Source organism: Festucalex cinctus, chromosome 10, assembly GCF_051991245.1.
Source record: "Festucalex cinctus isolate MCC-2025b chromosome 10, RoL_Fcin_1.0, whole genome shotgun sequence".
Taxonomy (NCBI): Eukaryota; Metazoa; Chordata; class Actinopteri; order Syngnathiformes; family Syngnathidae; genus Festucalex; species Festucalex cinctus.
The window spans coordinates 5,166,736-5,190,782 of NC_135420.1; the positions used below are offsets into that span (position 1 = coordinate 5,166,736).

Sequence of the window (24,047 nt, forward strand, 5' to 3'; positions counted from 1 at the left end):
TCCCATTTTTTTTTCCAAAATAAAACACACTACGTGACTACGCTTGCGAATGTGTCCATATCATACTTTTAAAGTAAAACTGTATTGAATTCCCGTAAATGTCACCCAGGAATCAGGATCGACAATTACATACGTTCTAATAATAATAATAATAATAATAATAATAATAATAATAATAATAATGAAGAAGAAGAAGAAAAACAAAGGATATCATGTCAGGAAGTGCAGACTGCGGATTGCCAGGAAGAACGATTTTTTTTCTTCTTAAATAGATTAGCAATTTTATGCTTAGTAAAATGTGCTTAACAAAATGTAATGCAGCTTTAGGGTGCATGTAGCTATACTGTAATGAAAATAAAAATAAAACATGCTATAAAGTACTATACATAATATACTGTACATATGCAAAAATAGCAGGGGCTTGATAAAAATGCTAAATGCACAGCGGAGATAATGTTTTAAAATAACTTTATTAAGACAATTAAACAATATGTGACAACAGAGCCCATAGTTGAAAAGGATTTAGGTGCATGCAAACGACACAGCTTACCCAGCTTCCAAGATCATGTATGGCAGTATATATTGTTTGCTGCAGTGCATTAAAAATGTTTCTTACATTAAACCTCGCCATCGCCGTATTATTTATTTATTTATGTATTTATTTATTTATTTATTTATTTATTTCTTTATTTTTTTCAGAAAATTGACTAAACGGATGTACATCTTGGCGTCCCTAAGCTTCATACCAGAAGCCTGCCAGCTCGCTCTGTCTCTCCCTGGTGGTTCGCGAGGGCAACAGCTGTCCTAGACACACACACACACACACACACACACACACACACACACACACACACACACACATACACACACACACACACACACGCACACAAACAACAACAACAACAACAAAACACAGATGTACAGTACTGTGCATTGTGCAGTCTAACATTTAGCACCACAATACTGCTATCACAATGTCATTCACCTCGACCGCCCACTCGCATCCCCTGACAGATCCACTCAATTACAACATTTGGGTAGTAGCCTGCCTTAGGTCTATATACATCAAGCACCAGCTGTCAGATTCATGCCGATGAGTCACAAAGCTCAAACGATGCACACAATTGTTGACAAATATGCTAGCTACATTTGAGATGGCTTGGCCTACATTGGCAGATCTACCTTCTAGTTCTGAGGTTCATGGTTTAAATCTTAGTGTGGAGTGCCGTTTGTGTTTTCTCCCTGCTTCCCCACTTATTCAATGTATGTTAGGCGGAAGACTCTTATCGACCTGTGAATGTCAGAGGAAGTTCTTGTCTATATGTGCCTTGTAATTGGCTGGTGGTAACTAGACCAGGGTGTAAGCTGCCGCTTGCCAAATGTCAGATGGGAAAGGGTGTGGCTCACGTGAGACTCGGACCACATGGGTTGGGTGTTTCAGTATCAGGGGTTCAGTGGTCAAGACGCGCGCTCGATTCGACTCACTCTTGTGATGACACGCCCCGCTTGGCCTGTAATGAATTATTAAAAGGTTGGGAGATTTTTAATATATGAATGGACAATATATTTTGTGGGATTTTAACTCATTTACTCCCAGACATTTTCACTGAAGCAACCCCCCTCGCCCCTCGGCTGTTTTGGTGGATTTTTGACTGATTTTGCAAGGCCCACAGAATATTGTGTTCTATTGCTATAAAAACATGGAACCTACCAAAAGAAAGATTAGAGTCTCTTCTTTCATTAGAAAAAAAAAATTATGTTTGTATCTGTTTCAGTTTTGCAGCAATTAGCATTAGAATATAGCTAAGTTTCATCATTATTGACAAACCTGTTGAAAACACTGCGGGAAAGAGCTTGTTGCAACATGGCCCTGGTTGATCACTTATACTCTGCTGCCAACTGTTGGCAGTTTTTTGTAATAACTACCATTGCTTTAAGCGACCTCTTCAGGTCAGAGGCTGCATAAAAGCCTTCTCTATGCTCTAGTATGAAACACGTATAAATAAGTTTTGGGGACCATGGCAATATTTAAAATAGAACATGTTGAGACATTTTTGGGAGCAAATGAGTTAAATGCTGAAAATGTTGAATTTTGTTGAGTGGATGTGTTTGGCATGATGAAAATGCTTCCCAAGATGAATGAATCAGCTGGTGGTTTTGAATTTCATTTATTATTATTATTATTATTATTATTATTATTATTATTATTATATGGTAGCTATTTTAATTTTGCAGGATGGAGTTACACAATCTTGTTGTATCTTAATGTTACAGTGACAATAAAGGCTATTCATTCATTCATTCATTCATTCATTCATTCATTCATTCATATGGGAATTATGTAAATATGCCTTCACATAATTATTGTTTTCGCATAGTAGCTAGCTAACCAAATAGGACCCATTTGGCGAGCTAGGCAGATGCTGAGGGTGCCATGGATTCTAAAGGGCGCCAAAACATGGGTGAAAAATTCACCTTCAATGTAATTATAGGCAGACAAATTATTATTATTATTATTATTGTTATTATTATTATTATTGTTAGAGTAGAAGAGTGGTTAGCATGTCTGCCTCCCAGTACTGAGGATGCAGGTTCGAGTCCAGGCTTTGGCCTTCCTGAGTGGAGTTTGCATGTACATGAAACAGCTATTAGAGTTATGCCCAATTAATATTACTACAGATGATAATACTGTACCAAATACGTCCTCCTCTGGCTGATTGGTAACATGGCAATAGCAATCTGGGATTGCTCCACAGTGATTTGCTCGGGAAAGGGGGGGACATTTTGTTTGTTTTGACCAATCACGGCAACAGATGAAAATGTCGCCTTCGTTCTCGTCGAAAGAGGGAAGAAAAAGAGGAAAGGAAAATGGGAGAAATACGGTACAGGTAAAGTTGTTGTGCCTTTTGGTTTGTGCAATTGCATTAATTTTTGACAGCAATGAATCCGTCAATTCAATGACAAAGGGAAAAAGAAGTCAAGTCATCTTTATTTATATAGTGCTTTCAAACAGCCTTAGCTGTCACAAAGCACTTTACAAAAGAAGCATGTAAAAGATGAATAAAAACAAAAAATAAGAATAGTGCAGCCGGACCCGTCGCCATGGGCGGGCCTTGGGGGTCCGTGCCCGCCCTGTCAGTCAGCCGTGCCCGCCCTAGCAAGATGACTCACCAACTATTCGTCCTATCAGTCACGTAAACTTGCGACTTCTGTTTTAAGTAAAGCATGGCGTGCCAGCCAACCACATACCTCCTTTCAAGTTTGGCTGTGATTGACAACTAAGCGAGCCAATGACAATCAGGATCAGGAGGGATGGGGTGGGGTGCTGGGAGACGCGCGCTCTGCAGACGTGCCTCAGCCAAATCTACTTCCGGGTAGATAGTGCGCATTTGCCGGCTGGCGCTGGGACAAAGACTGAGCAGTGAGCACGTCGTGCCGCTTTAATGGAAGCCACCAAATGCCAAACCTCGATCCAGGATGACACTGTTGACATCAATGGGAATCCTGAGTCCACTGGTTAAGTTTACAAGTGAGTGTCAAACTTTTATTTTAATTAGTCAAGCCACACAGCACCGATGAATTGTAGCAATACACAGTATGCGGTTAACAGACCCAAGCAGTCACACATACACAACAACAACTATGGAGCATAAAATTATTTATCACTAAAGCAGTTGCAGTACAATGTGAGTTGAATTCTCTTTTTTATTGCCAAGTTTGTTCATGTTGATGACTGTCACTAAGTTCTAATAAAAAAAAACAGCACTTTACACATCCTTTTGGATTGATATTCTGCTTAGTTTTTCACTGAACCCATATGTTGTTTCTGTATATCATCGACATAACTCAACCTTATTTCTAAATCACTTTAAAACAGCCATTGCTGCATACAAAGTGCTGTGCATGGAATAGAAATTAGTCTTTTAGTAGACACAAGTGAAATAAAATAACACAAAATAAAATTAATTAGAATAAATATAAGTAGATAAGTATACACGCAAATAAAATAAAAAATAAAAAAAAATCCGTACAAGTATAGAAATAAAATAACACAAAATACAGAAGGCACCATAAAAAAAGTAAAATGATGTGAAGTCTCATGCTGAGTCAAAGATCAAAGAATAGAGATGTCTGGCAAAAATGAAAGGAAATTTTGTCCATATCGTACAGCCCTAATCCAACACGCAAATGAAGGCAACTGCTAGCCAATTCCAGATAGAAGGGGTTGGGTCACAGAGTCATTCATTCGGGCATAGTTGTTTACAGAAGTGAAGAGTGGATTTGTTTCAAATGAACTTTTGAGTTGAATAAATGCAAAATGAACTACACATTTTTTTTTCAGTTTGTTTTTTAGATTTCAGAACGAACTGCCGCTTTTAAGTGACAGAAAATATTTCTGAACACTTTTGCAGTTGTCACAATGCCGCTGTTCAACCTGATGAACATTAGATTTAGGTTGATAAAGTGTGCCCCCCCCAAAAAGGTAATGCCCCCCCCCCCCTAGAATTTCTTTCTGGTGACGGGTCTGAGTGCAGCCATATGTAGGCTAAATATTCGATGGAGGGGGCGTCTCGCCTTGTGCGCCACATTGGCGAGGGCCGGCCCTGCACCCTGACCCAAAAGTAGCAGTGCTAATACTGAAGGGTGTGTCTGCCTCATCTGTGTATGCGAACACTAAAAAGAGGAGGTCTTTAAGGCAGTCAGCCGACTATGTGTTCACGTCTGCTCAATACCTTTTTCTTTCTCTCTCATACATACATACACACACACGCGCTCCGTTCCCACAACATTCATTTTCTTATTTAGGGCTACTTAGTGCAGTGCAAACATCTCCCAATCGTGTTGTCTTCAGTACGACGCGAGACTTTGCGGAAGTCCACCAGAACTTAGACGGAACCGAAACGGGTAGCGGCGACCACAAGAGTGTTTTTGCTGTAGATTTTTCCGTTCCTCGAGCAAACCATGTATCATATAGTTAGAAAAATGTTTTTTACGGACTGTCAGTGCGCAACGGATGTGTCCAAATCCTACGAGGAGCTGTTCGCCAAACTGGACACGAACAAGGATGGAAAAGTGGATGTATCGGAACTGAAGGCAGGCCTGGCTGCAATGGGCATTCGGACCCGGAAAGGAGCGGCTCAGGTAACAGGGTAACCTGGCATAAATGCTTCTACCTAAATTGCACAATACAGTACTGTCTCTAAAGACATATCATAGTTTGATAATTGCCATATTCGCGTGCAGACAGTGACTGCATCGCGTTACTGCAATGTAGACATGGATTCTCTAGTTATGTGGGGGGCGCGGTGGGGGTTGGGGGATCGTATCGTATTGGGGGAGAAAGAAATAAAGTTACTGAAAACCTAAAATATATATTTTAACTTTTGGCTAAAATCTTAACAAAACACCCCTGTTCTGTTTACGACGGCGACACGTCGAATACGCCCTTGTCTTTCGCTTTCTACTTTCCTACTCAACCTCTGTGATAAAGACAGAAATACTGTAAATATCTGAATGAGAAACACTTTTGGGCCACGAATAAACAATCAAATGGGGGGAAAAAATAGTAGTTTACAATGAAAACCACGTGATTCCAGCTGACTTCTTGGTGGCCAGCCAATAGTAGGGCACAGATAGACAAACAACAAATATGCTTGTTTTTGGTGAGTGGGGAGTACTCAGAAAACTACACAGGAAGTTCAGAGACTAGATTCAAATCCTGAACCTCAGAACTGTGAGGATGGAGGTGAGGATGCGCTTAACCAGTCATCCACTGTGCTGTGATGATGGCAATGTCAATTCAAGTTTATTTATAGCCCTTATCACAAAATTCTCAAAAGGCTTCACATGTACACAGTTGACAAATATTAATGACATCCCCTGATTCAACCACAAGAGGGCAAGGAAAAACTGAAAAAAACAAAACAAAACAACAACAACAATAAAAACATCAGGGTAAAAATGAGAAACCTTGTTGAAGGGTCCGCAAATGTGGAAATCCCCCTCCCATGATTACCAAGCTGCAATGAATGCAGAATGTTCAACAATTTACACTGTATGTGGTGCTAAAAAATAGCAACTAACTATAGAATAGTGCGAAAGTCTATTTAATAAGTTGACGCACTGCAAGAAGATGCCGTCAGGGGAGTGGTTTCCTCATCCAAACCAGGCCGGGTTGGTCGTGCAGAAATCTCCATGGCAACAACTCCAAGGTGGTGGTCTGCCTCAGATCAGTGCAGAATCCATACAGCAGCATCCATGTGCTGGTTAAAAAAAACAAAAACAACTTACAAAAAACAAATTTTTAACAAATTCTGCCTTTTAGAAAATTAAGCAAACATGCTAACTAACTAGTAGGGATGTAACAATATCCAGATATCACGATATGAAGGTCACGATACGATAAATATCACGATATTGTGGGGAGGTTGGCGATACAAAAGAAACTCACAATATTGCAAAAAATGAGCTCATACGACAACAAAAAAACACAATATTGTGATTTTGTACATTACAGCAATGAAAAATATAAAAATATAATATATATAAAAAAATATATAAATAATACTAATACACTAATACAAGGGGTACAATAAATTAAAATAATTTTTCATTAATAACATAAATAAATGAATGAATTAATAATTATTTAAATAAATAAGAAATTAATAAATACAATAAATTGAGTTCCTCTACATATTGACTCTGTTCACAAGTATATTATGTTCCCCTTCATCTGGCCATTATCGTATATATATTAAACATAGAAGTGCCAGAACATGCCTTGTGAAAATTAAACTGCACTAAAAAACTAGCCACCAGAGGGTGCGAGACTGCACAAATGGAAATCAACCTGACTTTTTTTTTTAACAGATGTGATGCTTTTAATATCGTGATATGACGACGACGATATATTGTGGCAGTTTTAATTAGTGTTGTTCCGATACCGATATGGTATCGGCAGAGGTGCCGATACTGCATGAAAACAGTGGTATCGGTGACTACTCACAAATAACATGCCGATACCATTAATTCCAACGCTAATATAGGATTTTGTATGCAGCATCTTGTGTCTTGCTCGTGCACAAAATTCACTGATATGTGACATGTTCACTGCATGCCCATCTAAGATATCCTATGGGCCCTTGAATGCTCTAAACCAATGGCAGGACAGCTTTTTCATGTTGAGGAAAAAATAACCTTAAGTATCGGTATCGGCCGATACAGCAAAGCTGGGTATCGGTATCGGTATCGGGAGCCAAAAAACGGTATCGGAACAACACTAGTTTTAATATCAACATAATCACTACATTGCCATTATCGTTACATCCCTACTAACTAGTCAGTCGTCACCCACTGTGCTGCCAGCCATGAATCCAAATTTCAAGTACGTGGCTAAGCACATCAATTCTTTTTAAATGTCAAGGACATGATAAAAAAAAACTCCACAAATATTAAATTCCAAAGTACATTTTGCGGAGGCAGTAATTGGTAGGGATGTAACGATAACGGCAATATCATGATATCGTGATATTAAAACGGCCACAATATATCGTCATCGTTGTCATGCCACGATATTAAAAGAAACACATCTGTACAAAAAAAAAAAGTCAGGTTGATTTCATTTTGTGCAGTTCTAGCACCCTCTGGTGGCTAGTTTTTAGTTTAATTTTCATAAGGTGTGTTTTGGCCCTTCTATGTTTCAAATACACGTTAATGCTCAGATGACAGGGAACGTAATAATATGCATGTGAAGAGAATCAATATGTGGAGGAGTTCAATGTGTGTGCGCGCATTAGCAAGTAAGTGCCTCAATATACATTAAATTTGCATATTTTCTATATAATATTTATGTACTGAAAAAAACACACAATTATTATTATTATTTTTTTACTATGAGCCGATGTTTTTCTTTTACAATATTGTGACCTTTTTTTTTGAATCGCTAACCTCCCCACGATATCGTGATAATTATCGTATCGTGACCTCCATATTGTGATAATACCGTATCGTGATATTTGAATATCGTTACATCCCTAGTAATTGGTCAAATGATTTATTTTATGATTGAAAGTAACGCGTGTTATAATCAGTTAAGTGTTACACAAACATTGACATCAACAAGGATGAGAGGAAAATATGTTCATAATTCTAATTCAATAATTGTAAACATAAACCCAAAAAGATTCTGAATTGTCTTAGAGTGCAATAAGTGTAATAAATGTAAGAAAATACTTTTGAATTCATGTGAAGAGCAAATTTCAAGAAAACAGCAAAATACAAAAGAAATTGGCCTTTAAAATGCTATTTTCTTATGAATTTGTGGGAAAAAAGAGATGTTTAAATAATTGATTTATGGTTTTATGAATCGGTATTGGGCTCGAAAAACAAAATAGATTCAATATTGATTATTTTTTGTTTTGTTTGTTTGTTTGTTTTTAAACCCAGCCCTAGTAAACAAGGGCACCCTGCACAACCTAAAGTAATCCAAACATACAAAGAAACTAGAACAAATAAGATTAGAAGGTTATAATATGTTATGATAATGTGAAATGACACAGGAAAAATGTATGGCGCACTTGAAGAAAGATGATGCAAAAAGGCATGGAAAGCCCAAATAACACCAAAAATCTATCAATAATCAAACAGTAATCCAGCCCGTTGTCAGTGCAAATGATATAATCTGGTTGATGGTCTCCAAAAAGGTCTTGCTTTCTTTTTCCCCCCCCATTCTTAAAAATTTGGTCTTCTGATCTTTGGTCTTTCTGATTAATTTCTGCTGAATTTAACAAATGACATTCTGTTTATGTCACCTTCATTGTGTATTTATATGTTTTTGATTACAAAAACAACAACTTACTGTATAGGGCTTGGCTGTGCTGTATGACTGAGTTATCAAGTATTTTTTAAATTTAATTTTGACTTTTTACTACACTTATAATACACTATTTTGCAATACAGCGTTTGATGCAGTTAACACTTAGACATTTGACATTTACTAGATACTTAGACATTTATTTACATCCATTTTATTTGCATATTAACATTTTCATTGAATATTTAATCTCAAGGGCTCAAAATGTCCACCCTCAGCCTCGCAACAATCTTCATATCTGTGCAAAACACAAACAGATAATGAAGTAACTGTAACCCTAATTGTGGACCTCCCTGTACACACATGATTAGTGATAGAGCTATATGTTATTTTTTTTCAGGGCCGACACTGATTATTAGTAGTCAAGGAGTCCGATAACCGATGTTTCAAGCAAATATTCATTTGCAGTAAAAGAAAGATATTAGCGACAAAATTTTAAAAATTTGCTTTGACATGCCATGAAGCATGCTTGTTAAAACATTTCAAATTTTCAATACTTTGAAGGTTTTTCTTTTAATTTTAAAGATATAAAAAAATAGACAGCTTTGTTTAAAAAAATGCAGGGAGCTTTCTGGGTCATCATCATGTCTTAAAGCAGCTATATGGAAGATTTAAAATTTCAAATCGCTACTGCCACCTGTGGCCGAAAACAAACTGCACGCTCGTACACGCTGCGCGCACTCGTACGTGCACGACCTCAATACTGAAGACTGGGCTCTTCATATCCAATTAAACTACGTTTTCAGAGGTAAGAAGTTCTATAATGTTATACAAAGCTGGCTACTTCATGGAATGAGACTCTCGATCCCCACTAAACAATTTATGTCCACGGGACGTGCAGATCATATTGCTTTAGTTGGTCGAAGTCCAGTCCTGTGCTGTACTCCAAAACGATGTGCAAATTACGTCAATTAATTGGACCTCATTCCGATGTTAATATGCAGTTACATATTGTAGTCACCCCGCTCGACGGACGTCAACCTGATTCTAGTCAGTGTATGTCACCCCCAGGCTAGCGTCATTGTGCATTAGCCGAAAGGTGGGCTGTCATTTATGGAAATTGACGATTGTAAAAACATATAGACCCATTCACTACTTAGTGTGATATGGCCGTGAATGTTATCGCCATTCAGTAGTACCGTTCACATTCCGTTAGCATAATGTAGCTACAATAGGCTGTTTTCACGGAGGAAAATAAGGCAACATTTAGCCTGATTGAAACGCCGCGGAATGGAACGTCTGTTCTTCATAAAGTCATTCTGTTCTATTGCATTCAACTTTGCCGCTCATTTCACGCTAAATGTTGCCGTCCACCTCACTTTCACCCCAATAGTTAAGACCGAGAAGTGATCGATCTTGAGGTTACTGCTATTTGAAAACAACACATTTTCTTCTAAATGTCAAGATACTCGCTTCTTACCTTTTGGAGTAGAAAGAAAGCCAGCTGTGAATCACTTTTCTAATCCAAGTCCGATCTCAACTCTCCACCGCTGAAATGTCAAACCAATGTTCACTCTCGTTCTTGCCCGGCGTCGGTCACTATCAAGTTTCAATTTTTTTTTTCGTGGCACTTGACATTGTTTTCTTTTCTTTTTTTAAGCAGCCTTCTGTGGAGTAACAGCGGGTGTCTGGGGCAGCAAAAATCTGTACTAGTTCCGTCTTCGCGACTACAGGAAACAACTGACGAGAACGTGCATGACGTCACATCCCGCAGACAGAGGGCGCGAAATTCGAAGGATTCGGACCGGACGCTTCCTAAATAATATTGGCCAGAGGCTTGTAGGAGTACCCATTGTGAACAGCTAAGATGTTGATCTACTAATTAGAATATGTTTCAGTCATAAATGGTCAAATAAAAAGGCTATTGTTAAGATATTTTGGGGGAAAATCCTCCATATAGTAGCTTTAAGTTTTGGAACTAACGCCCTTACATTCGTTACGTTACATAACGAAAGTACTTTTTGCTGTAACTTCGAAAGTAACTGTTTACATTCTATCACGGCCCTATAGTTATTGTACAATTACCCAAGTTATTTATGTTACGTGATCCAAGTGAAGTCTCCCCCTGCAGCGCCGTGGCACGAGTCTGTCATTTTACAGACGTCTCTGTTGGTCACCTGTGCAGTAATGACAGCCTTGTGCTCTCATACTAGCGGTTATTGATTGGCTAACATAGTGCAAGAAGTCAGGGTAAGCCAATCAGAGACAGTCTGACAGAGTAATGCGGGTCTTACTTGTATGGCTGTCCAAACACAGACACACAAACGAAAGTTACGAATGTAACTATGGTTCGATGAGTCCCTCCCGACCGCCAGGTGGCGGTGCTGTAACCAGTCGCGACAAGGGGAATTCCGTGCTGGTTGCAGCACCGCCAACTGGCGGTCGGGAGGGACAAAATAGAAGCCAGTTTACGCACACACACAAAACTCAGGTAGAACAAACAGAGATAGACAGAGCGAATGCATTATATCACCACTAGTACTGGAGAGTATTGTGCAAGACTTAAGACATTTTTTTTCTTTTTAAAATACCTATTAAATACCTCTGTACATACAGCAGCCTTATTGAAAAGCATCTTAATGTGCTGATTGATGCTGAAAGATGTTTTACATATATATATATATATATATATATATATATATATATATTAGGGGTGTTAAAAAAATCGATTCGGCAATATATCGTGATACTACAGCACGCAATTCTCGAACCGATTCAATAGGCGGCCGAATCGATTTTTTAACATCCATTTTTGATGGAAAAATTTTCAACAAAATGTCTAACTTTCATACCTTAAGCATGGAAGAGTGTTATATTAATGTAACATTAAGCCTTAATATTTTATTTCAATGCTGTTTTACCATGACAAAGGTTACAACCTGTTTGTTAAATACAGTGGCTCACAGTTATAAAACGGAAGTTTCAGATCAATAAATAATACATTTTCATACAAATCTTACAGTTTACATGTACAAGTTTACTGAATGGTATTTTCTAAAATTGAGTAAAAAAAAAATCGAAACAATCGACTTGTAAATTCATATCGGGATTAATCGGTATCGAATCGAATCGTGACCTATGAAACGTGATACGGATCGAATCGTCAGGTACGAGGCAATTCACACCCCTATATATATATATATATATATATATGTTTTATTTTATTTGAAATGGCCAGATGTGATTAATAGTAGTTTCTATCCGTGAGGCTGAAAATATTCTGTTTTCTTGTCAATGTTGACGAAGTCTTCAGTTGATCATTATTATGATTATTATTAATTTCATATTGCACAGGAACTTTTGTTTTAAATTCTGCACGTTTTATTGTTCCATGAACTTTCATGGTGAGTTGTCTTAGTGTACGGCAGCGCAACAAAAATGCTATTTTAAAATCGTTTTTTTCACATTATTAGTTTTTAAAAGTAAAGTAACAAAGTGTTTTCTTTCATAATTGAATAACTATTAAATATTAGTTACTTTTTAAGAGATGTAACTATAACTCTTTAGTTTTCACACTATCTATTAAAACTAAGGAAATAAAAGGCTATCTAAAGTTTTATAGTATAGATAATGTTATCCAAAAATTCAACATATCTTAATTTTAACAAGACGTATTTTAAAAAAAAAATAAAAACTTCAGCATAATCGTTTATAAAGTAAAGCGTAAATTGAAATAAATACATAAATGATAATTTCCCTGTATCTCACTGAGCGACAAATGCATGCGAATGTAGCAAATTTTTGGTTTTCGTCAGTGTTCGTAAAAGCTTTCAAAAGATCTTCGCAGACAGTGAAAAATTGTCTGAAAATTGTCACAATTTCTTTGCAATAAGTAAAAATTGTGAAATCCTCATGAAAAACCAAAAATTGCTACATTCGCAAGCATTTGCTGCTCAATACGATTTCAGCTTTCAGATTCGTAAAAAGATGCTGACAATTGTCATTGCCATTTTTAGGGTGATGATGTAGCTGTTAAAGTAGTATTAATTTGACTTGTTAGCTGACAGTGAAACCTAATTGATAAAAACCGCTTTGTACCAATAATGTTGTCATTTCCTTGAAGAAAATAGTTTCGTCTGGAGACCAAGACCAAGATGAAGGGCTCGACTTCAACGAATTCTCCAAGTACCTGAAGGAACACGAGAAGAAGTTACAACTGACCTTCAAGAGCTTAGACAAAAACAATGATGGTAATATGAATGTTTTCTGCCAGCAAGGATTATCATGGGTCAGCGAAAATTACACGATTTGGCTGCAGGGTCTCCTTTCTTTCTTCTTTTTTTTTTTAAACAACAGGTCAAATAGACTTCATGGAGATCAAGCAGTCCCTCGCAGATCTTGGATTGGACATCGGCAAGGAGGAAGCAGAGAAGATCCTTCAGAGGTAGTTTTTAGTGCTCCCAATGGTGATGCAAGACAAGTTACACAATTCCGCTTTCAAGTGGCACAGTTCAGATATCATCCATCCATCCATCCATCCATCCATCCATCCATCCATCCATCCATCCATCCATCCATCCATCCATCCATTTTGTTGACCGCTTATTCACAAGGGTCGCGGGGGGTGCTGGCGCCTATCTCAGCTGGCTCTGGGCAGTAGGCTTGGGACACCCTGGACTGGTTGCCAGCCAATCGCAGGGCACACAGAGACAAACAACCATTCACACTCACAAGCACACCTAGGGACAATTCGGAGCGCCCAATTAACCTGCCATGCATGTCTTTGGAATGTGGGAGGAGACCGGAGAACCCGGAGAAGACCCACGCGGGCACGGGGAGAACATGCAAACTCCACCCAGGAAGGCCGAAGCCTGGACTCGAACCGGAGTCCTCAGAACTGGGAGGTGGATGTGCTAACCACTCATTCACCCTTGCCGCCCTCAGATATCATGATGGCAAAAAAAAAAAGATAATCTTACAGATGGAATGGTTCACAAAATCCACGGTTCAGTTCATATCTCGGGTTTGTGGTCACGGTTTTCGATTTAGTAAATGGTGAGTCTTAAGAAAATCGATTATGGCTGCTTTCAAACTGCAGGCATATCTGATTCCAAGTTGGATTTCTAGGGCTGACCGTCAACACTGTTTTTAACAAGTGTCCAAATGGGATTTGGTCCTGTTCAGTGGACGACAATATCGACCCGTATCTTAGAGGTTGTTGTAGCAATGACGATGGAATGGAATGAATCCGCTTGCACATGCAAAATGATGAATTAGAGGAGCCGTCTAGGGCCTAGGCCAGGGGTGTCCAAACTACGGCCCGGGGGCCATTTGCAGCCTGCCTTCCATTTTTCAGTGGCCTGCGACCTATGCTAAAAATGGCATTTGACTCAGTTCAAATAAAATAAACCAAAAAAAAAATGTTTGGAGAAGGTCAAAGTAAGAAGGGAGGGTATCGGAAAAACAGGTGCCATTAAAGCAGTGCTTCTCAAATAGTGGGGCGGGCCCCCCCAGGGGGGAGCGAGGCTCCATCAAGGGGGGCGCGTTTGACCTCGGGGAACATGCTTTTTTACTTTTTTTTGCAATTCTTTTTTTTTTTTTACTGTCCTAGAATAAATTGCAATCGCACCTCCACTACATTAGGGGGCAGTGGCGCTCTCATTATTGGCAGAGTGTGCGCAGGGAGCATTCGCTCGGTGGTGTAGGGGTTTTGTTTGCACTGAGCATGTGCGCTTTGCACGCAGCAAAAAAAAAAGAAAAATCAGCACAAATTATTTTATATTTTTGTTTCGCAGGTTAAAGTTTTTTTTTTGTTTTTTTAATATTGTGCTCCTGAGTTAATGTTGGTGATCAATTTGAATGCATTATTATTTACTGATTTTATGTAATTTTACTTTTCCGTATTATATGGTTTGACATGGTCAGTCAAAAAATGTTTATAGTTTAATTAAGGATTTAATTTTATTTTTGAAATTCAGATGCACTTTAAATCTTTACTGTTACAGTTAATAAAGCTCTTCATTTTTGTAAGTTGGTCCATATTTCGTTCTTTTTTTATTCTCTTATACATTAATACGGATACAATGTTATGCAGAGGTGTGCTTACAACAATTTTATAGACAAATGATACTATTTATAGTCGCGTGGGGGTGGGGGGCACGAGATGTTTTCTTCTTACTAGGGGGGAGGGCATGACAAAAAATAATTGAGAAGCACTGCATTAAAGTAACAGGACATAGAGAGGGAGGACTCAGGCGCAGGAGAACAGTTGGCCGTAACGGCTGAAGTTTATTAACAGGAAAAAACAAAACACCTCTTAATGAGGGAAAACGCTGAACATAAAGTGTCATATAATGATGTAACATTTATGTTTGTGCATATATTATAGCTGCATGGTAATTCAGTGTCAATAACTCGCGGAGTCTCGCGAGAGAGGTGTGCGCAGGCGCGGGGAGTTCGGGTGGTGAATAAAAAAACGTGTTAGAAAGACGAGAGCCTCTTTTGCCGTCTTTTACATGGTGTCAGAAGTGAACTAGAAACAATGGCAAAGTTTACTCCATGAGCTTCCCCTTCGATAAGCCTGGTGAGTGGCCAGACTGGAGGCAGCGTTTTGTGAGATTTAGGACCGCTACGAAACTCGACAGAGAAGATGGCGCGGTGCAAGTAAGCAGCCTGATTTACGCCATGGGTAGCGAGGCCGAAAACATCTACAGGTCGTTTGCCTTCAACGAAGAGGGACACAGGAATGACTTTGAACGGGTGCTTGGCAAGTTCGATGAGTACTTTGTGCCGCGGAGAAACGTGATACATGAACGAGCATGTTTTCACCAGCGGGCGCAACGGCCGGGTGAGAAGGCGGAGACATTCATCCGGGCCTTGTACGAACTGTCGGAGCATTGTGACTTCGGTGCGACCCGAGAAGAGAATATCCGCGACAGGATCGTCGTGGGAATATTAGACAAAGAAGTTTCACGTAAGCTGCAGCTGACAAACGACCTGACGCTCGCGCTGACCATTGAGACCGTCAGGCAGTCTGAGGAAGTGGCGTCTCAAATCAGCATGCAGGGAGAGACATCGGTGATGGTACGTGAAGTCACTAGCAAATACCAAAAGCGCACCAAAGGCCACGGTAAGCAAAGAGAAGGACATTATGGACAATGTGGCAAATGCGGGAAAGCTAGGCATGACAAAAATTTAAATTGCCCCGCTAAGAAATCTGTGTGTAACTCGTGCAACAAAGTTGGACATTGGAGCAGAGTGTGTAGGAATAAGAAAGCGGTGAGTGAGGTCACAGAGCAGGCAGAACAGCAGCAGCAGCAGCAGCAGCAGCCATTTTTCCTAGGGGCTGTGACGAAACCAGAAGGGGCTTCTGAGCAATGGGCCGTCAAGTTGTTACTGGGATCTGCACCAGTTGTGTTTAAAATTGACACAGGGGCAGACGTGAACGTCATTTGTGAACAGACCTATCACTCGCTTCACGAAAACACACAACTCCAGCCTGCTGATATTCCACTCGACAGCCCAGGGGGGGAATTGCAGTGCTTAGGGCAGATTCAAAGCACAGTAAGCTACAAGGGCAAAACTTACCCAATCACAGTCTATGTTATCCGTGGGCGCACAGTGAATAACCTCCTCAGCCGACCAATGTCAGTGAAGATGAATTTGGTGAGGAGAGTGGATGAGATGGTGACCAACCAAGGCCACATTCATGCATATGGTGAGCACGGGACCTTAAAGACCGAACCAGTGAAAATACAACTAAAAGACAATGCTCAGCCATATGCTGTGCACACAGCACGGCGTGTTCCTCTCCCGATGATGCAACGAGTGAAAGATGAGCTACAGAGGATGGAGCAGAATGGCATAATAGAGAGGGTTACCCAGCCCACAGACTGGTGTGCACCCATGGTGCCAGTCCTGAAGAAAAGTACAGGCAAAGCCCGCATCTGCGTCGACCTTAAAAGGCTGAATGAAGCTGTTAAAAGAGAACGGTACATTTTGCCTACTGCAGAAGAGATCATCGCTAAACTAAGCGGAGCTACAGTCTTTTCCTCTCTGGATGCAGCCAGCGGGTTTTTCCAGATACCCCTCCACCCAGACTGCTGTAAGCTCACTACGTTCATCACACCGTTTGGCCGCTTCAACTTCAAACGACTCCCGTTTGGAATCACAAGTGCACCTGAGATCTTCCAGAGGAAGATGATGGAGACTCTTCAGGGCCTGCAAGGTGTGGAGGTCTTCATGGATGATGTCCTGGTGTACGGGGCCACAGAGGAGGAACATGATGACCGCTTAGAAAAGGTAATGCAACGCATTGAATCTGCTGGCTTAAAGCTCAACAAAGATAAGTGTTCAATCAAACAGAGCCAGCTGAGGTTCCTTGGACACCTCATTGACGGGTCTGGTATCCGGCCCGATCCCGACAAAGTGGAGGCTATTCGGCAGCTGTCACCACCAGCTGATGTGAAAGAGCTGAAGAGGATTTTGGGAATGGTGAATTACCTGGGAAGGTACATTCCAAACCTCTCTACGGTGGGCCAGCCAATGCATGAGCTCCTAAAGAACGATGCTGTATGGACATGGAGTCATGCTCAACAAACGGCTTTCGAGAACATTAAAAACATGCTAACAACTGCAATGGTGCTTGCCTACTACGACGTGAGCAAGCCAACAGCTGTGTCGGCTGACGCTAGTAGTTTTGGACTGGGTGGTGTGCTACTCCAACTCCAAGGAGGTCACTGGAAGCCAGTAGCATATTGCTCCCGCAGGCTCAGTGATGCAGAATCTCGCTACGCACAGATAGAAAAGGAGGCGTTAGCAGGAGTCTGGGCATGCGAGAAGTTTGACAGGTACCTTAATGGGCTGGAACAGTTTAAGCTCATAACTGATCACAAGCCGCTTGTGCCTCTCATTAATAGCCGGAGCTTGGACAATGTACCCTTACGTTGCCAGCGTCTCCTCATGAGGCTCATGAGGTTCAACCCCGTCGCCGAATATGCTCCTGGGAAAACCCTGATTGTTGCGGACACGCTGTCACGCAGCCCGATTACTAACATTAGCACATCAGATGAAACGCACAGTGATGTGGCCTGCTATGTGGCTAGTGTGGTGGAAGGGGTCCCAGCATCTGCAAGCAAGTTGGATGAAATCAGGGTAGCAACAGCCGCTGATACCGAACTGCTTTGTGTGACATCGCTCATAGAGAAAGGATGGCCTGAGCACATCAGTAAAGTGCCAGTAGATGCCAGAGCGTATGTTCAAGTCAAGTCTGAGTTGTCAGTGCACGATGGCTTAGTTCTGAGAGGATGTAGGATTGTTGTGCCACGATCGATGAGAGATGAAGTACTTCAGAAAATTCACGAAGGACATCAAGGCCTTATCAAATGTAGGCAGAGAGCAGGTTCATCAGTGTGGTGGCCTGGACTTTCGTCAGAAATAAGCAAACTTGTGACATCATGTCAAGTGTGTCATGAAATGAGAAGAACTCAACAGAAGGAGCCACTCCTATCCACACCGCTTCCGGAGCGACCCTGGAAGAGAGTAGCTATGGACCTCTGTGAATTTAAACAACACCACTACCTTGTTGTCTCAGACTACTATTCGAGATTCATTGAAATACTACATCTGCCATCCACAACAAGCACGCAAATGATCAAAAAGCTGAGGTCAGTTTTCGCTAGATTTGGAATTCCAAATGAAGTAGTAAGTGACAATGGTCCCCAGTTCACAAGTACTGAATTTCAGGAGTTTGCGAAGCAACTCGACTTCCAACATTTCACGTCCAGTCCTCATCATCCGCAGGGCAACGGGCACGCAGAGAGGGCTGTGCAGACGGCGAAGAAGATTTTGAAGCAGGAGGATCCTGTCATGGCGCTTATGTGCTATCGAGCTACTCCCTGTTCCACCACAGGGTACAGTCCGGCTGAGTTACTGATGGGGAGGAAAATCAGAACAACACTCCCGACCCCGGAGAGAAACCTCAGACCAAAGTGGCCCAGCAGGACGGCCGTGGAGGAAACAGACAGGAAGGAAAAGGCGAAGCAAGCTCATTACTTCAACCGTCGCCATGGAGCCAGAACCTTGCCTGCCCTACAGCCAGGGGATCAGGTATATTCCAAATTGGACCATGAGAAGTCTTGGTGTTTTCCGGCGGTGGTCTCACGGGAGAGCACGACACCAAGATCGTTCATCATCCGGACGTCACAAGGGGCAGAGTTGAGGCGGAATCGCCGTCACCTTCATCCTGGGCCGGTTCCCCAGCCTGTTCCAGCAGCACCCGAGGAATGCAAGGCAACAGACGCCCACTCTGCCAGCACCGACATAGTGGACACTGTTCCTGTTCGTCAGGTTGTGTTTACATCCTCAAGTTCCTCACCTACTCAGGTGGTAACCCGTTCGGGGCAGGTGAGCAAACCTGTCAGCAGGCTTGACCTGTGATGACAGCGAGTCACATGGCCTTTGGGTGGGGAGAAGGAGGAAATGATGCGAAAAGGAGAATGGAAATTTGAATGTGAAAAAAAAAAAAGAGAAAACTACAAGGAGAAAATGTTGGAAAAGTTGAAATTTGTGTTGGTTTTGACAATGTTGATATTATTTGTATGCAGAACTAATTTATGTTGGTGCAAATTTAAGTTGACTCATTTCTTTAATAGAAGAAACAATGGTATATTATGCTAGTGATAACTGGTATCTGCTGTCCAGCATAAGATTTATTTTGTTATTGGAAATAACACAAAAGAGGGGGAGATGTCATATAATGATGTAACATTTATGTTTGTGCATATATTATAGCTGCATGGTAATTCAGTGTCAATAACTCGCGGAGTCTCGCGAGAGAGGTGTGCGCAGGCGCGGGGAGTTCGGGTGGTGAATAAAAAAACGTGTTAGAAAGACGAGAGCCTCTTTTGCCGTCTTTTACATAAAGAGCTCCAAACTGGAGAGGAGAAGAAAGGGCACTCAAAACAGGGCACTCTGCTGGGGAGGAAAAATGGGGTAAATACAAGGCACAAGGCACAAACAAACAAACAAACAAACAAACAATGTGGCTCAAGAGCTGTGGGGACCGCTTCCGTGCAGTGGTTGTGAACCTTTAGCAACGGATGGTGGTGGATTCTGGCTTTTATTGGCTGCGTAATTGGTGACAGGTGGAAGCAATCATGGGCTGGAAGTTGGAACCGGTAATGAGTGGAGCAGGAGGAAGAGCAAGTGACCTGAGGTGAGAGGGCGGTTAGTAATTTCAAAATAAACAGGAAGTTACTTGACAAAATAAAAGAGGATGCCGGCCCGCCTATGGCGGCGTGACAGAAAGGTTATTTTAGTTAACTAAAACTAATGCAAAAACTAAAACTAGAATAAAAAAAAAATATATATATATATATTGTTACCGAAATAAGATAAAAACGAAAATGCTTTTTAAAAACAGAAACTAACTGAAACTACTTTTGATTCATTACAAAATTAACTAAGACTAACAATAATAATAATTATAGCAAACATCCTTCGTTTTAATCTTTGGTAATTATTTTAATGCATGAGTATTTGGGATGATTTTAAATGTGATTTTTAGTAGCTTTATTTTGATATAAACCGGAATAATGATGTTTGAAAATATGTCACACAGAAGTGACGTCATCTAAGCAGCAGCCAATAGAAAAGCACCAAAAGATGACGTTGCTCCCAAGGTGGTTTTTATTTTTATTTATTATTATTATTATTATTATTATTATTATTATTATTATTATTATTAATATTGCACACAAGTAATACACTTTAAAAAATAAAAATACTAATACTGAAACTAGCAAACTAAACTAAAACTAAGCATTTTTTTAATAACTAAACTATTAACAACAGAACCACCCTAAAAACTAATAAAAACTAACTAAAATGAAAATTTCCAAAACTATAATAACCCTACTGCCATATTACAAATAAATTGGTTTATATACTGTAGCATTTTTCTAAATATGCAAAAGCACAAATAAATGTATTTGTACAATTTTTAGGACTAAACACAATTTCTCTTCATAACATTATGTGGCCCTTATGTCCTTCTGATTTTTTGCATGCGGCCCTCAAATGAAAACGTTTGGACACCCCTGTTCTAGGCATTTGAATACCATAAAGTGTACAGTCACTTAATTTCGGTTGCGCGTGAAAGAAACCAGTTGTGCAGTTGGAACCGATGGGGTACTGACTTGTACTCTCGTGTGGTGCGGCGGGTCTTACGCAGCGTAAAGTGACGTCACGGACAGTCAAAACCAGTCTGTGTATTTAGAGTTGTTCAGACTGAGACGCCTCCTGTTCAGATGCGTTCTGAAACTGCCGGAGATGGGAAATCCAGGTCAAGAAAGTCAAAACCCGGCCAGAGTTTGGCTTTATCCACAGGTGCTTCTCGTAATGACCTTGTTTACCTGCCGGTTGAGTACAAGCACCTGTAGCTGAAGCCAAACTGTGGCAGGGTTTTTACTTTCTGTACGTGGAATTTCCATCTCTGGAAACTGCCCCCTGAATGCGGTTTCATTATGTCTCGCAAAAATCGAATTTCATTTGCTGCGTGACTGTTTAGAATACAGAAGAGTCACCAGTAAAGATGGGTTAAATATTATTTTGTCTGGCAGTCTCAACAAGGCCTGTCGTATAGTTTGGTTCAGTGAAAAAAAATTAGGAAAAGTATGTTCACTGCGGGCGGCACGGTAGTCGAGTGGTTAGCACGTCCGCTTCCCAGTTCTGAGGTCTCCGGTTCGAGTCCAGGCTCGGACCTTCCTGGGTGGAGTTTGCATGTTCTCCCCGTGCCCGCGTGGGTCTTCTCCGGGTACTCCGGTCTCCTCCCACATTCCAAAGACATGCATGGCAGGTTAGTTGGGCGCTCCGAATTGTCCCTAGGTGTGCGTGTGAGTGTGGATGGTTGTTGGTCTCTGTGTGCCCTGCGATTGGTTGGCAACCAGTCCAGGGTGTCCCCCGCCTACTGCCCAGAGCCAGCTGAGATAGGCGCCAGCAGCCCCCGCGACCCTTGTGAGGAATAAGCGGTCAAGAAAATGGATGGATGGATGTTCACTGCGTTATTATTGGTTTTGTTGTATTATTATTTTTATTTATTTGTAGTACAGATTGTATTATTTTATTATTGTATATATTTTTTGGCATCCTATGTCAGCAGCTTATATTGACAGAAAAAATTTAAACAAATTAAAAATGTTCTTCTAATGGTTGGCAAATGGTACAATAAATCTGTTGCCATTCATACAACACAATAAGTCATATGGCTTCTTGCAAGTACATCAGTTTTGTGTTTGATTAAACAAGCCCAGATTTCAAACGGAGTTTGTATTTTTGTGACTAAATTGATGTTTTTTGTGTGATTAAATGTGAGACTACTGGCTCAAGACAGGTTCAAAAACACTTTTCTCACATTTGGAATATGTTCAGAATTTCTTTGTGACAAGAGAAACGGTTTGAGAGCGTAAATAGGGTTTGAAAATATGTGCCAAGTATCTTTGCAATGTTTTACAACACTGAATGAAGCCTGCGGAAAATGCAAAACTCGCTATATGCGCACACCCAGCGCTGCTCAGTGAGATACGGGCTTAACATTGCAAGGGACGCTCAGCTCCCCAAAAATGTGCTTTCACACATTATGAGCATCAAGTGCTTCGATGGAGAAGCGTAGAGTGGGTTGTTCCACTGCGCGAAACTGGACGGTTGTTGGGTAAATGTTAGGCCCAGCATCACTGGGGGTTTATGGGGGAGTGGGCTGGTTGGCCCAGACGCTTGGCTTCTGCATGATGATCTGCCTGAGGTGGAGTCCTTCTTTGATTGACAGTGAAATAAGTGAATCGGCGATCTGGTGCAAACAAGTTTTTCATTCCGTTGTTCTGAACTGACTGGAGACTTTAGTACTTTTACAGAAACTTTATCTTTGAGAAAAACGACTAGCAGTGTGTTTTGGCGACTCTTCTGTCGCTCTGCGGATTAGCGCGGTAGAATTTATATCTAAATAAATTAACACATTTATGATGAAAAGAATGAGCCCTTTGAATGACCATCATCCGCCACTCTCGCACACGTGACACTAAGTACAATTTGCAATTTCTCAAATTTATTTTAAATCACAAATGTCGAGCTTCCTACATGAGTCTCCATCGCTTTTGTCTTTTTGTACAGTATTGATGGGGATGGCACCATGACTGTGGACTGGAATGAATGGAGGGAGCATTTCCTGTTGACTACAGCCACCAACCTTGAGGAGGTTGTTCGATATTGGAAACACACCACGGTATGTAGGAAACGTGTCACCAAACACAATTGCAAGTTGATGGCAATGGCTACACACCCTCAAAAAATGATTATTATTTTATTTTTTGCCAAAATATAAAAGAAAAAGATTACATAGCATTAAGCTCCTAATTCAGTACCCTTTACATTACTAAATACAAACATAAAGATTAAATATGTAATGTACTGTAATTTGTAGGGATGTAATGATATCCAAACATAACGATACGACATTATCTATATGAAGGTCACGATACAATAATTCTCACTGTATTGTGGGGGCGTTGGCGATATTTAAAAAAGATCACAATACAGTCAAACCTTGGTTTTCGAACGCTTCTGTTCTCGAGTCCAAAAAATCGGCTCTCAACCAAACTGAAAAAAGCCGAGCGTACCTGAACGCGACTCACTTGGGAGAAAAAGCCGAGCGTACCACGCGACTCACTCGGGAGAAAAAGCCGAGCGTACCTGAACGTGACGCACTCGGGAGCCGAGCTAACTCGAATGCCAAGGATGCTTCCTCCGTAGCACATTCGTGCTCAAAGTTCGTTCGGAGCAGACCTGTTCATTGTTATTTTCGCAATTCTGTTCAATTTTTTTCTTTTTCTTAGTTTTGTATCGTGTATTATCCCCTAATCATGGGTCCAAAGAAAGCAAGTGCATTTTGTTTTTTGTTTTTGTCATCATTTTAGATATCTTCTGGATATCTTCTACTAAAATAAACAGTCTATTTCTACCCTTTTCTATTTATGGCAAACAGTATACAGTGCAGTTTATGGTGTAAAATAGTAAAATAAATAAATAAATAATAAATAAAAAATAAAAACAACTTGGAAAAAGTTGTTTTTTTTTAGACTTGGAACGGATTAAAATTATTTACATTAATTATAATGGGAAAAATTGCTTCGGATTTCGAACAATTCGCTTTTGGACCAGCCTTCTGGAACGGATTATGTTC

The 24,047-nt window shown here is 40.5% G+C and overlaps 1 protein-coding gene across 1 annotated transcript in view; it reads left to right on the forward strand.

Moving 5' to 3' along the window:
- Positions 1-4,664: 4,664 nt before the first annotated feature.
- Positions 4,665-24,047, forward strand: part of LOC144027390 (mitochondrial adenyl nucleotide antiporter SLC25A24-like) — a 29,846-nt gene continuing 10,463 nt past the window's right edge. The window contains exons 1-4 of the mRNA XM_077534866.1: positions 4,665-5,142; positions 12,939-13,065; positions 13,172-13,259; positions 22,979-23,090. Coding sequence (XP_077390992.1) covers positions 4,963-5,142; positions 12,939-13,065; positions 13,172-13,259; positions 22,979-23,090 — 507 coding nt within the window. The 5' untranslated portion in view covers positions 4,665-4,962. The remainder of the gene's footprint in view (positions 5,143-12,938; positions 13,066-13,171; positions 13,260-22,978; positions 23,091-24,047) is intronic.